This window comes from Hydra vulgaris, chromosome 08 (genome assembly GCF_038396675.1).
Source record: "Hydra vulgaris chromosome 08, alternate assembly HydraT2T_AEP".
Lineage (NCBI taxonomy): Eukaryota > Metazoa > Cnidaria > Hydrozoa > Anthoathecata > Hydridae > Hydra > Hydra vulgaris.
In genome coordinates this window covers 56,323,500-56,337,500 of record NC_088927.1, presented here as the reverse complement: position 1 = coordinate 56,337,500, position 14,001 = coordinate 56,323,500, and the positions used below count along the sequence as shown (strand labels likewise).

Below are 14,001 nucleotides of genomic sequence, written 5' to 3'. Positions count from 1 at the left end.
TAAGTCGAAAGTATTTCTACTAATAACTTATTTAAGCCTATAAAAAAGAAAAGAAATCTAAAGTGTCTAAAGTGGTAAACATATCTACAAAGTGGTAAACATATCTACAAAAGATAAATAACAATGCTCAAGTAAAAATCAACAAAAACCTGCAATCCTAATAACAAAGATATTATTCGGTAATAAAAACAAAAACACAATGTTGAATCTTACTTTTTTACTCATCTATAAAACAATTTTATTTCACTATTTAAAAGAAAAAAAAACTAAAAAAATCAAAATGTCTTATGTTAAGCACTGTATTTAAAAAAAAGAATCAAATGCAATTACTTTAGAATATATATGGTATATAAACCTCTACAATTTAACTCATTAGTTTAACCATAGGTATAGCATTGAGGTCAAGTATTAAAAAACGAAAATTAAAACAACTTATTACAATTATTATTCAAAAAAAAAACCTCTAGCAATTTAATTTAGGATTTATTGATATCCCTTTTTTTTTAAAATGTCAGTTATTATATGTTTATAAAAAGTAATAAAAAAGATGGAAGCATTTAAAAACCAATTTAAAAATCTAAATAACCAATTTAACAAGCATTTAAGAACAAATTTAAAAATCTAAATATATTCAGATACCTTAAAAAGAAGCATAACACAACATTCTTTTGATAACTTCCGACATAATTTTTTTACTTTCTACTACTTTTTTTCTATTTTACTATTTTCTATACCTTTTTTTTTTATCTAAAAGAAAATATACATTTACATACAGAGAAATATAAAATATACTGAAATATACGCAAATTTATGTAAATACACATACATGTCCACAAATCTTATTTTATTTAAAGAAAAGAAAAGAGGCTATAAAAATCATATATATATATATATATATATATATATATATATATATATATATATATAATTAATTAAAAAAAAGGTCAATAATTACTCATCCCTTATAGCATGGTGTTCACAAGTAATTAATACAAAATATAAGTATTTATGCTTGTGACTATAGCCTTGAGGAGGTAATTTTTCATTTGAAAAAAGAAGCAACCAATACCATCAATTGGTGTCAGTTAAACTCGATGGTTGCGAACCCAGATAAGTTCCAATTTCTTTTTGTTGGTTCAAAAAACACAGAAATCTATCGCTAAAAATATAAGGGTTTTTTTGCCATTGATAAGGTAAAACTACTTGGTATAACAATTTATAAAGATCTAAAGTTTGGGGAACACATTAATCAGTTATACAGTAAAGCTAATGGTAAACGTTTTGCCCTATCACGCATAAGAAATTTTTTATTCCGTGATAAATCTATTTTACTGTATAATGTTTTGTTCAGAAAAAGATGACAAACAAATAAATTGAATTCATAAAAATGCTCAAAGTATAGTCTATAAAAGATTTGATTTGTCTCTTTATGAATTGTAAAACTTTGATAATAGTTCAAGAATCCATCTAAAAAACTTGAGATTTCTTATAATGCAAACTCTTAAATCTTATAACTGTCTTAATTCAATATTTATGAAAAACCCTTTTACTATAAAAAATCTTACGTATAAACTCCGTTGTAGCAAAAACTCATTCTACCTCCTAACTGCAGTAGTGGTGTAGTGGTTGAGCGCTCGCTTCATAAGCGTGAGGTTCTGAGTTCAATACCCACCACCTCTCGTTTAACTCGTTTCTCCGCCCAGCGCCTTCTTCATCAAGCTTCATGTTTCGGAATTATAGAGTTGAGATAGGGTTATACCACAAACAAGTAGCCTCCGCGTTTGTAGTGGTCTTCTTAGCCTTGAAAGGTGAAATAACAAAAAAAAAAAAAGAACAAAAAGAAATGCCTTCTAAAGGCTCCATATATAATGATTCATATTGTACGTTATAAAGAGCCACCACGATCTGGAACACTCTAAATAGTAAGACCATGTCCGCAAAAAGTCTTGAGGTGTTCAAATAACATCAAGAATTGGTATGGTAATAATTGCGTTGGCAAAATTATTTGTTTTTAAAATTTTTGTTTTGTTTTATATTGACTTGATATTATATTGACATATCTTTAGCTAAGATTGTATTATTATAAATATTTTTTCTTAAATTGAAATAATTGTAAATTTTCATGACATTTTTTTTGTTAATGTAACAATCGTAATTTTATTATGACATTTATATGCGTGGGTTTGTAGTGTCTATAAAGTTAAATGTGTTGATTTAAATTAGTTTTAGTGTTAACTAAAACAAATTTTAATCAAGTAAAACTTAACTTAAAAGAAAATTTTAAATTAAAAAAAAACAACCTTACTAAGCATATATTAAATATTCTACTCTGAGTCAGAAACTTTTAGTTCTTTTTTCAGTGTGTAAATTTGTGATTATTTGCTTCATTATAGTAATGACTTTTTAATTTCTGGCTCATGATTGTTAATTGGCTACTTTTGTTGGCAAGAAGGGGCGGTAGAAAACAACAGTAAAACAGGGATGTCACGTTATTTAATATTTTTTCTCCTCTCTTTTCTCTACAACTATTGAATCAGTTAAAGAACTGTTGGTTTTGTTTTGATATGTGTAAGATAGATAATTTCTTATCTTAATTTATATTAAAGTAATTACGATATTTGCTATATTATAAAGGGAATGAGAAAAGAACATGAAACCCACGACAATTCTTCAATGCAAAACCATCTTTCATTGGCAATATCAAAATTGGACGCACTTGAAAACAAAATTACGTTAACAATGGATATACTTGAAAATAAAATTGCATCAAAAGTGAATGCACTTGAAAATAAAATCACATTAACAGTGGATGCTCTTGAATATAAAATTACCTCGAAAGTGGAGTCATTAGGAAACTTGGGTGAACCATCAACAAAACATTCGCTAACTGTAAGCGTATTTTATACACTTTAATGACGTTAGTAAAAAAGTGAAAAACTTAAACATAGTAAGAAAGTCTCATAAAATATAAAAATATAATTTTATACAACTTTGTTCAATTTTGAAGCCTGATTTAAACATTAATAATTTTAAAAATTCATTATTACTTCTCATCAAAGTCGTGATTTGCAAATTTGTGTTTGATAGTTCAGTTTAATTAATTTTTCTCAAAGCTGCTCGACTTACTCCTTTAGACAAGGTGACGTATTAGTTGGGTTTTAAAAAGAACTGTTAGACTTAAGAAAAAACAGTTAATTTTAATTAAATTAATTTTAAATAAAGTCTGATGAAATGGTAAATTATCAACGTTTCAGAGATAGCAGATACGAAAGTTAATAAGTATGCAAGAGAAATATAACATAAACTATTTTTTTTTATACTCAGTAAGTATTATGTTTGGTGATAAGGAAACTTTATATTTGGTTCGAAAATTTGAAAATAAACACATAAAGCTTTTGTCAAGTTTGTTTTTTTTATCATAATTTTTAATTTTTTAATGAGATAACTTTATTTTTAAAAAGAACTTTATTAAAATTTTGAATTTGCAAAAGCAAAAAAAAAGATCCAATAATATCTTGCTTAGGATTTGGTTGTTTAAATAAAAAAAAATACGAAAAAGTATAACATTTTGGGAGAAAGCATTTTCATTAAAAAAACACACACACACAACTTATATGATTGATTTCGTAGTCCATTACCACGACCATCGTTGTGGTAATGGACTGTCGTCGTGGTCATGGTAAGTCTGTTCCAAACCCGACTATTTCTAAACTTGTTCTTAAGTTGGTCTCTATACTTTAATTTGTTTTAGTAAACGGCAAAAAATTAATTGATTTAAAGTTCAGTGTAACAACTTTATTGTTTTATTATGTGTTTGGTAAACAATTAATTTACGCAGTAAATTACGTAGTATTTAAGAGCTGTACTTATTTGCTTCAATACCTTTTACATAATAAAAGTATCTTTAACCTGTGAGACAGTTGCGCAACATTTTTTCAGGTATTTTCAGAAACTTAGGCTATCATACTATTTTAACCCTCTCATTAAGATTCATTTAAAAAGCAAATTTGGACCTTATTTGGAAAAATGGGCTAAAGAGACCTTGTTATTTCAGATAAAAATTCGTTTTAAAAGATAATTTGGACAAATTTAGAAAAAAATCAGACCAAAGAAATCTACTTATTTCAAATAAATTAGCTTTATCTGTTTGATATTTTTTATAAAAGCTTTTCTGTAAACAAAACTCTTAATATTTGTTAAGATTTTTTTTTACAAAATTCATTCAATTAAGCTGTTTTTACTGCCGAGTTAGCCAAATAAAATAATAAACCTGTTGTTTGAACCACCTAGATCATAATTAGGTGATAAAAATATAAATGGTTTCCATTCACATGTAAAAAATAACAGAAATATAAAAAATAAAGCAAAAATAGCCAATATATCCATTCAAAATCATAACTCCAAAGATAAAAAATAAAGAAATCTATAATAATAAGAAAATTAATAAGAAACGAAAAACACATTTTTGTTGAGATAAAATAAAAATGAAAACTTAAATAAAAAAGCTATGAAAAAATATTATATTTAGCATAAAAAAGTATCATAAATATTTATAAAAACAATTTAAATTGATATACTGATTCATTATTATATAGCTTTAAGTAAATGGTATAAAAATTATTAAACTTCGTTTTAGCTTTGTGAATACTTTCAACATTCTGTACATTTCTTAAATTCTGCCATTAAGGAACTTTGTTATGTGCTCTTTGTATTTTTTTGAAAACTCAAAAATGTGACTAAACAGATAACATTTAAGAAACTTACGATTTATGTTTGTATTAAGGCCAGTTTGTATTAACAACTCTTTTTAAAAACCAAAGCTATAAATAAATGATCAAAATAAGATAATGGTTTGTTTTTATTTGAAAATAGAACCCTGAGCTTTTAATGATTAATTTTATGTCGCGAGTTTACTAATAAAACTACCCAATAATCATTTTAAACTAAAGACAAAAACGTAAAAGTAAACCAAGACATCTATTAACACAAAACAACACAACAATAACATTGCAAAATTAACCAGTAACAAATAATTTGTCTTAGCACTTAGGAATCCCTATAATAATAAGTATACGCATTCAAGTAAGATAAAACTATTTGTACAAATAACGACTCACCCTAAGTAAAACAGAGCGTAGAGTAAATCATGAATGATACCTTTAATGTTTTAATAATTGGATTAAAAAATATATATATAAAATTTAAAATATTTTAAGGAAACTATTTGGATATCCGTAAAAAACAAAATTTTTTTGAAATACCTGGGATTCCGGAAATATCCAGGAAAAGATTATCTTTAAAATTAAGATAAGTTACAAATACAATATTTGTGAAGTTATCGTTCCATGACATACCTTTTTATGCATGTTTATCCTACTTAAAAAACAAATTTTCCAATGATTTGGTTCTGAAACATGCTATATATGTATGAAAACTAAGAGATTTCAAAATTAATAGCAACTTTGTTAAAAGTTTGATGCTGACTTTTTTTTATTGTCATTGATTAATGTTAATAAAAGTGCCTTATTTAATTTATTTATATAGACAATTATTATTTTCATATTTAAATACATACATGCATACATATATATATATAAATATATATATATATATATATATATATATATATATATATATATATATATATATATATATATATATATGTATATATATATGTTGATATAGGTATATATATATTTATATATATATACATATATATATATATATATATATATATATATATATATACATATAAATATATATATATATATATATATATATATATATATATATATATATATATATATATATAGATATATATAGATATATATATATATATACATATATATATATATATATATATATATATATATATATATATATATATATATATATATATATATGTATATATATATATATATATATCCATATATTTGAAGACTAGTTGTTCTGCTTCTTAACCTTTGAAGCACTGTTAAAATAATTTTATCATTCAATGCAATCTCATTTATGAAAAGATAAGAATATTTTTACATTGCTTATTTCATGTTATAGATGAATCTCAAAAAATTTTTTTTTCATTGCAATGGCGACATTCAGCGTCCAGTAAACTGTACTGACAAGCTTTACAAGGTACGTCCGATCGTCAACATGCTGAAGGAATCTTTAATTAGCCTGAAACATGAAGAATTTATGTGTATTGATAAACAAGTTGTTCCTTTCAAAGGAAGTTCTTCTTTGAAACAATACAATCCTTAAAAACCTATAAAGTGGAGTTTTAAGTTTATATTTTGGCTAGTGTTGATGGACTTGTTCATAATTTTGAGATACATTCAGTTTCAATTGATGTTTGTAAAAGACAGTCTGATCTTAAAGCATCTGGAAATTTTTTGATGCACTTGTTAGTAGTAAGGCAAGTACCAAATGTACCAAGGCATAAATGGCGCAACTGGGGTAATGCATCGCTAACAAGTTATGAAGGAGTGAATCCAATAACCATTGTTGATCGCTGGTATGGAAAATTCAAGAGATTTTTTCCAATCAAATGATCATCTATTGTTACTACGCACAACGAATATATTGATGGAATAGACTTCCTTGATGGCATGCTGAGTCTGTACAAGATCCATATTTGATCCAAAAAGTGGTATAACAGTATCACAAACTCATTTGGCATTTTCTTGACTTGATTGTAGTGCAAGCATGGTTACTCTATTGTAGAAAATGGCACAAGCTTCAAAGAAAGATATTCTTCAACATGAAAACATGAAATGGCACAAGCTTTAAAAAAGATATTCTTCAACTACGCATATTTAAACTAATAATTGCCAAATGCTAAGTCCAGTCTAATAAGGTTTCAAATAGGAGAGGACGACCATCCATTTCTGTTGATCATCTTCATAGAGCAATAAAGAGAAAGAGGGTCCTGCTGCAAATATACCTGAGCCATCCACTTGAAAAGATATTATTGGTTATTTTCCTTCTTTCGTAGATAAAAGGGTCGTAGTAAATACACAGGCTGCACTGGAATAACAAAAGTTTTTTGTGAGAAGTGTAAAGTTCATTTAGGCTTTACATCAAGTTCCAATGGTTTGTAGGCATTGGATTCTATTTTGATTTTACTGGATTGTTGGATATAATAAAGAAGCAAAAAAAAAAGAGTTTTTATTATTTTAACTTTTATTTGTTACCCTTGAGTTATACCAGATTTGATCCAGGTGGGTTAAATTTCATTTTTGAACACAATGATTATGTAATTTATTGTATTTTTGAATTCTTGAATCAGTTTGTGGCTAATTGATGATCATAACTTCTTTTGATACATTATTCTTTGTCAGTGTAATGGTCTTAAATTATTATTATCACTGCATAGGCCCGAAATCAACCTAATTTCTGAGGTACCGACTTTTTTTTTATCACTCTTTGATTTCTTGGACCTAAAAGTTTTTTCATTTTTTAAATCCTCTTTCCGATAAAACATGGCATAGGGGGTTAAAAAATGGCTACAAGATTCAAAACATGTACCCGAAAAGCAATGAAGGCATGTACTCATTTCAGTCTAAGTACAACAACATCCTTGGGGTACCCCCAGAAGCAGTTTGAGCTAGATAAAAAAAATAGAATGTAATAAATATCACAAGATTAAAAATTCTGCCTTTGAAAAAATAACAAAATTTTTACAGATAGGAATACCTAACTAACCCTCATGGAAAAAATTATAAAGCCTGGGGGTACAGCAAACCCTGCCAGCAGCGCACGGGAAATCTAATCCTACGTCAAAAAATTGCCTGCAAAGAAACTTTATGTGTTTAATGATTTCTAAATGTTTTTTGTTTAGCGAAAATTTATTCCCTCAAAAATCTCTACTTACCGACGCGAAAAGAATTCCAGTTCTCCGCCAAAAGGACACGAAGAAAAGAAAAGAGACTCAACGCGAAAAATTCCAGTCCTCCGCAAAAGTAACCCGACCCGGGATTTATTCTCACCGGATCGTCAAGCGTTTTCTTGACCTACTTTTATTTTTTTTTATTTTTTTTTTTTTATTTTATTACAAAATAATAAATATTTACAACTTTTATAATAACATTAACTAAGGTTTTATATTTTTACAATAAATCGTTTTACAAATGTTCGTAAATATATACATTTTCTGTTTTGTATATTTTATTATATAATTTTTGTATATGTAATTTTTTATTTTTTTGCATTTTTTGATTTCATATTTTTTTGTGTTTTTTGGTTTTATAATTTGTTGTATTTTTTGTTTTTTATTTTTTTGCTGTTGTGCGGAAAGAAATCAAGAGTTTAGATTAGGTTAAAAAAAGGAGATATTTTAAAATAGTTTAAGGTAAGGTTTATAAAGTAAAAGAATGATTTGTGTGCAAAAAAACTAAAAAAGAATTACAGGACTTTTACATAAACATTACGTTACAAACACTATAGATAAAAAACTTATGTGTTAAAATATTATTTCATAAAATAAGGGCTGGCAATGATTTGCTAATCATATATAATCATAATTTTGTTGTATAACATAAAAAATTGCAAGCAGCACGTTTGCTAGAAACCACACTTTTGACATTGCTAACGTAATTTTCAACATAGTCTTCCTCTAAGTGACAAAGTACGTAGTCCCAGAAACTTGAGTTTTTTCTCTATTTTGTTTAGAGTTACTAACCAGTTGAAATTGGTAGTATCGCTCACTCTGGTGTAAAAGGTAACGCCTAATATTTTGTAATCGGTGTTGCTGTTCCACTCTATGCTGTCCAATTAACGGTACATTTTGGGATTAAAACCCCCAAGGGCAAGACACTTGGTTTTTGAGGCATTGATCACTTAACCACTTGCTTTTTCAAACAGTTTCACTTTTTCGAAGAAAAAACGGACTGTTTTTACGTCCCTGGCAAAAAAGTTCAAATCGTCTGCGTACTGCTGTATTTTGAGGGGTTTAGGTATACCTTGTAAATAGAAACCCTCTATTCTGCTGTCTGCTCTAATCACCAAAGCGAGAGCTTTGGCGACAAAAACGTACAGCAAGAGTGAGAAGGGGTCACCCTGTCTAACTCCTCTTTCCGTAGGAAAGGAGGCTAACAGGAAACCGCAATTCAGAACAGATGTCAAAACTTCTGAATATAAGGTGTTGACAAAAGATAAAACATTTTCTCCGAGATTGAATTTTCGGAGAATCTGAAGCAGAAACGCACGATCGACTTTATCAAACGCCTTTTCTTGATCTATTGACAAAATGAAACTAGGTAGATTTTTAAGTTCCGCGTAATTAATAAGATCACGGACTAAATTTAAATTTGAGAATATTGTTCTACCTGGGATTCCACAAGTTTGATTTGGTTCTATAATTTTCCTTATTACTTTTGCAAGTCTTGGGGCCAGCGCTTTTGTGGTTAATTTGTAATCAGCGCCGATTAATGATATGGGTCTCCAGTTTTTGCATTCAGTAAAATCTCCTTGTTTGGGGATCAGTGATATAATTGATTTTTTCATTGAGTGGCTAATGTTTTTTTTCTACAAAAAGGATTTCGTAGGCAAGTTCTTCGAAATCTTTTTCTAAAATGCGCCGAAAGGTTTTATAAAATTCAGCTGGAAGTCCGTCATAGCCCCGGAGAATTTACGTTTTTAAATTAAAAAAGTGCTTCTTTTAGTTCCGCGACTGCTAGGCGGGTGTTTAAAAATTGATTTTCATCATCACTTAAACGTTTAGTGATGTGTTACAAGACATAATTTTGGCTGTCTTTGCATAAACTAGTTTTGGTGTAAATTTCTTTGTAGTAAGAAACTAGAGAGTTTAGTATTTCACCAGGTTTACTCGTCAAAGTGCCGTCATTCTTGCGAATTTCGGTAATTGACTTGTTCCGCTGTTTAACTTTTTCCAAATTATACAAAAATTTTGAAGGTTTTTCTTCTTCTTTGATTACTTTTTGTTTTGCGCGAATAAACGCTCCGGGAAACAGGAGCAAGAAAAGAGCATTACGTTTTTCTTTGATGCTATCTAAATTCGGGTTAGCGTTTTGTCGCTCCCGTTGGATTTTGTTTTCAATCCTTTTGATATTTGGTTGTTTTTTTGTCGACTTTTTCAGGGCAGTAGATTATGTGGAGTCCACATTTAACCGTCTGATTGCGCCATGTGAATTCTCTTTTGTTGCGAAATTTGTAGCGAAAAACATCAACTAGGTTATACCTACCTTGGAAGACCCCGAGTTTAGTAATGCCGTTGGTGTGATATTTAAAGTTGCTTGTGCCTTCTGTGTCAAGAGGTAGGCTTTCAACCATGTTAAAATTCCCGGCCAACAGGACGGGTAGTCCTGTGTTCTGCGAGATGTCTCCAAGGCCGCCGAAAAAAAGGCGCCTTTTTCTCGGCACATTAGGAGCATAAATATTCAGCACCTGCATTTCGTTTTCATCAATTTTTTTCATGACATTTATTATTCTTCCGTTATTGTCCCTTTATAGTTCGTTTAAAGAAACATTGGATTTAGAGAGAACAGCCACTTCACAACAGTTATGACTCGGACCAGAGTTCCAAATAGACTCGCCAGTCCATTCGTCACTCCACTGTTTAATAGTTGACGGTCCGGATTTTGTTTCCTGATAGAGGATTAGATCGAAGGTGGACTTTTTGAGAAACCCAAAAAAATTATCGCGTTTGTCTTGGTCATTTTGACCGTTTATGTTGCACGTTAAAATATTAATAGCCATGATGAAGAGGATCAGGTTTCCTAATTTGAAAACTCTTGTTCTTTAAACATGAATATAATAATTTTACAACCTGACATAAAAAACACAAACATATAAACCTTTACCTTTCAGCACGATTTTTCGTTTGAACTGACGTAATACGAACAATAGGACGCTCTGGACCATAACATTCCACAAAAAAGCGTGAACTACAACAATACGAATTACGACAGCTAAGCGCTTATATAAAAACTTATTGAATAACAAATCGGCCTCGTCCTGATCAAATTTTTGGTCTGTTTCTTCGCGTGCGAATTCTACCACCGTTTCCATCTCTTCTGGTGTTTCCAAAGCCGTAGTGTCAGTTACCAAAACTGTTGTATTCGTTACTTTTTTGGGAGTTCTACCCTCCGACTGTCCAAGTCTTTTTCTAGTTGACTGAACAGTCTTCGGTAGATTTTTTGTTTTCAAAGAAAATTTATTGTTTTGAGGATCTTTATAAACATTGGTGTCAACTCTGCAAAGGTTTCCATCGGAATTTTTACTATCTTTGTCATCAGTTTTCTTTTCTTTATTGTTGACCTCCGTAGGTTCGACATGTTTGGGTTCAGAGAGTGAAATTATTGGGCCAGCTTTTTGAGCATTGTTTTCTAATTGACCGACATGTTTGTATCTGAGGGTAAGCCCATCAACGTTTTGGTAGCGCGGCAGTGGATTTTGAGATGGGTTTTTCCAATTTTTTATAATAACAATAACGTTTCCTGTGTAAATGTATTCACCTCGTACTTTAACCTTTTGCAGGTAAAAAGAGTCAAATTCACCTCTGCCTGTCGCAAGGTGTTTTCCAAGCAAGATGAAAGCACTTTGACACCTATTTCGTAAAATACCAATTGGGATATTTTTCACGAGGACGTGCACCTTTCGTAGAAACTTTTGTTGAAAATTAAGTGCGCAGCCTATGATTTCAATTTCGGTATTTAAAAACACTTTGACTGCCGAATTGTTTATCACCGCAAACTCGAAGAGTTTATTTAAGTAATGCCTTGTAACTCCCCAGACATTAGGTAAAAAGATTTTTCCCAGACAAAGCAAATAAAAATCAGATTATAATCGCCATATCTGCACACCAACACATCTGAGTTGCCGTTAGATGAATTGGATTTGAAAATTCCAAGTTGAGTTTTGGCTTGAGTGTTGGATGAGACAGAAGATGATTATGCACCAGCATAACTTTTCGTCATCATGACAATACCTCAAAATTCAATACATCTATAATTTTTCAAATAAGTAAAATAAACACGCGAATTAACACAAATACTGTAAAAAGTCTACATGTGTTTTTTTCAGTTTTATCCGAGCTACTTTTACTTGAAGGATTTCCTCGATGTCGACCGAAGCCCACGTTCACTTCGACTCACTGTTTTTGCTCTACAGGGAAATGCAGAAAAAATTTTTAGATTATTAATAATGTTTTACTTGTGGGGCATAAATTTTTAGTAAATTAATTAGTAATTACTTATCCTAATTACTAATCCTTTTTATACTTAAAACGCTTATGCAATAACTAAAAGGTCTTTAAAAAGTTTTCTAATACTTTTATTTAGAAATTTTTATAAAAACTTATAAAAACCAGTAACCAGTATCTGCTGAAAACATCACACCAACTTACCCCCCCCCCCTTCCTCTCCCAAAAAAAAAATTTGTAACAATTCCGGTAGTTAACTAGCCCAAGTTTTATATTTAATGTCTTTAATATGTTTCTGCTTTATTGGATAAATTCATATATAAAAATCAGGTGCGCAAATGTGCAGTTACCGCTCATAATGGGCCCTAATTATAGCTGCATAACAACTGCTTCGTGTTTTTAACAAAGAAAAAAGTTTTTATAATTTACCTTATCTCTTGCAGAGTTTCCATTTTTTTCCTTTCCATTTTCTATCTCTTTCCGAGATAACTCTTTTAACGGATTTCGTCGAGGTAAAACAAAGCTAAAACTCCAAACAACAACCAAATAACAAATCGGGTGTGTCATACTATATAATTTTTTTTATAAAAAGTATTAACGAAAACCCACGATAAAAAAACCTGGCGTACAGCTAACTTAAAACTAAAGCCAAAAATAAAAAAAATTATGTGAAGTACGGAGACTTTTGTTTTAGAATTGCATATTATAAAAAATTGCATATTTATAATTTATGTTACGTACATAAAATTGCTTAAGCCAAATATGTGCATAGTATAAATTGCACAATCTAACATCTCGTGCAATATCTGGACGCATTTTTTGAGCTATCTTTCTAACTCGACATCCTCTGACTATCACACTAACTTATTTCGTTCTTCCTAAATTCACTTACTCTTGGTCAGCGATGCTAGTGATGATGCTCATTGGTGAGCGGAACTTGTCTTAGCTGGCCCGGGAAGTTGGCCTCCATATGGCAATTAGCCGGAGAAGGATAAACCACAATACCCTAACTTAGGTTACGTAAATTTTAATAAAAAAATTATGTAATACAGAAAAAAACACATACTGAAATTTTGAGTCCCTGTGTTTACCGGCATGCTCTAATTAGGCAAACCTAATTAAAAGAATGTCTTTCACCAATTGCACCTTCTAAAATCCTGTGCATTCCTATCCGCTGTTTCTATACTATCTTTCTAAATTAACTACTTCTATCTTTCTCTCTAACATATCTTCGTTCTTCCAAAAATCATTATACTCTTGGTCCATAGAGCGGGGGTATGACGCTCCTTTTGGAGCCAAACCTGTCTTTGCGGTCCTTGGTAATGTGGCCTCTATATGGCAATTAGTCGGAGGAGGATAAACCACAATACCAGATTGCATATTTATGACATGACAACAATCCATAAAGAATACAATAATAAAGATTAAATTAAACGAATTTAACGAGCTTTCAAGCTGAAGTCAAAGTAATTACGACTATGGCTTTCAAATTTTTTATATCTACGATCCATGCCTGATAGAATAAATGATATTATGATTAGATAATGCTATGAATAGATATTAGAAAAAGTGTTGATGTAATAGCAGGGGCAGATCCATTTGATTGTAGCAAATAAAAAAATGCCATAAATATTTTTTCGACAAAAAAATAAGAAAAGGTCCTCGGTTTTCAGATTTGCCGACAATACGAAAAGTCCAAGTTTGCCGACTGTACTATATGATCTACATAAATCAATTTGCTGGTTTAAAAGAGCTAAATTTGCACACATTATAAAATAAAATTTATTGATAGGGTTGGGGTAGGTAATTACACACCATTTGCGGCAGCCTTAGATGTACAGCGG

At 29.8% G+C, this 14,001-nt stretch overlaps 1 protein-coding gene across 2 annotated transcripts in view; it reads left to right on the top strand.

Annotated features, from left to right (window-relative positions):
• LOC136083999 (TNF receptor-associated factor 3-like) overlaps positions 1-8,256 on the top strand; it is a 92,069-nt gene extending 83,813 nt beyond the window's left edge. The window contains exons 8-9 of one of the 2 annotated variants that reach the window (XM_065803987.1): positions 2,635-2,889; positions 7,838-8,256. In XM_065803987.1, the coding sequence (XP_065660059.1) occupies positions 2,635-2,889; positions 7,838-8,008 (426 nt within the window). In that variant the 3' untranslated portion in view covers positions 8,009-8,256. The remainder of the gene's footprint in view (positions 1-2,634; positions 2,890-7,837) is intronic. The other variant, XM_065803988.1, reaches the window with a different exon arrangement.
• Positions 8,257-14,001: the final 5,745 nt, after the last annotated feature.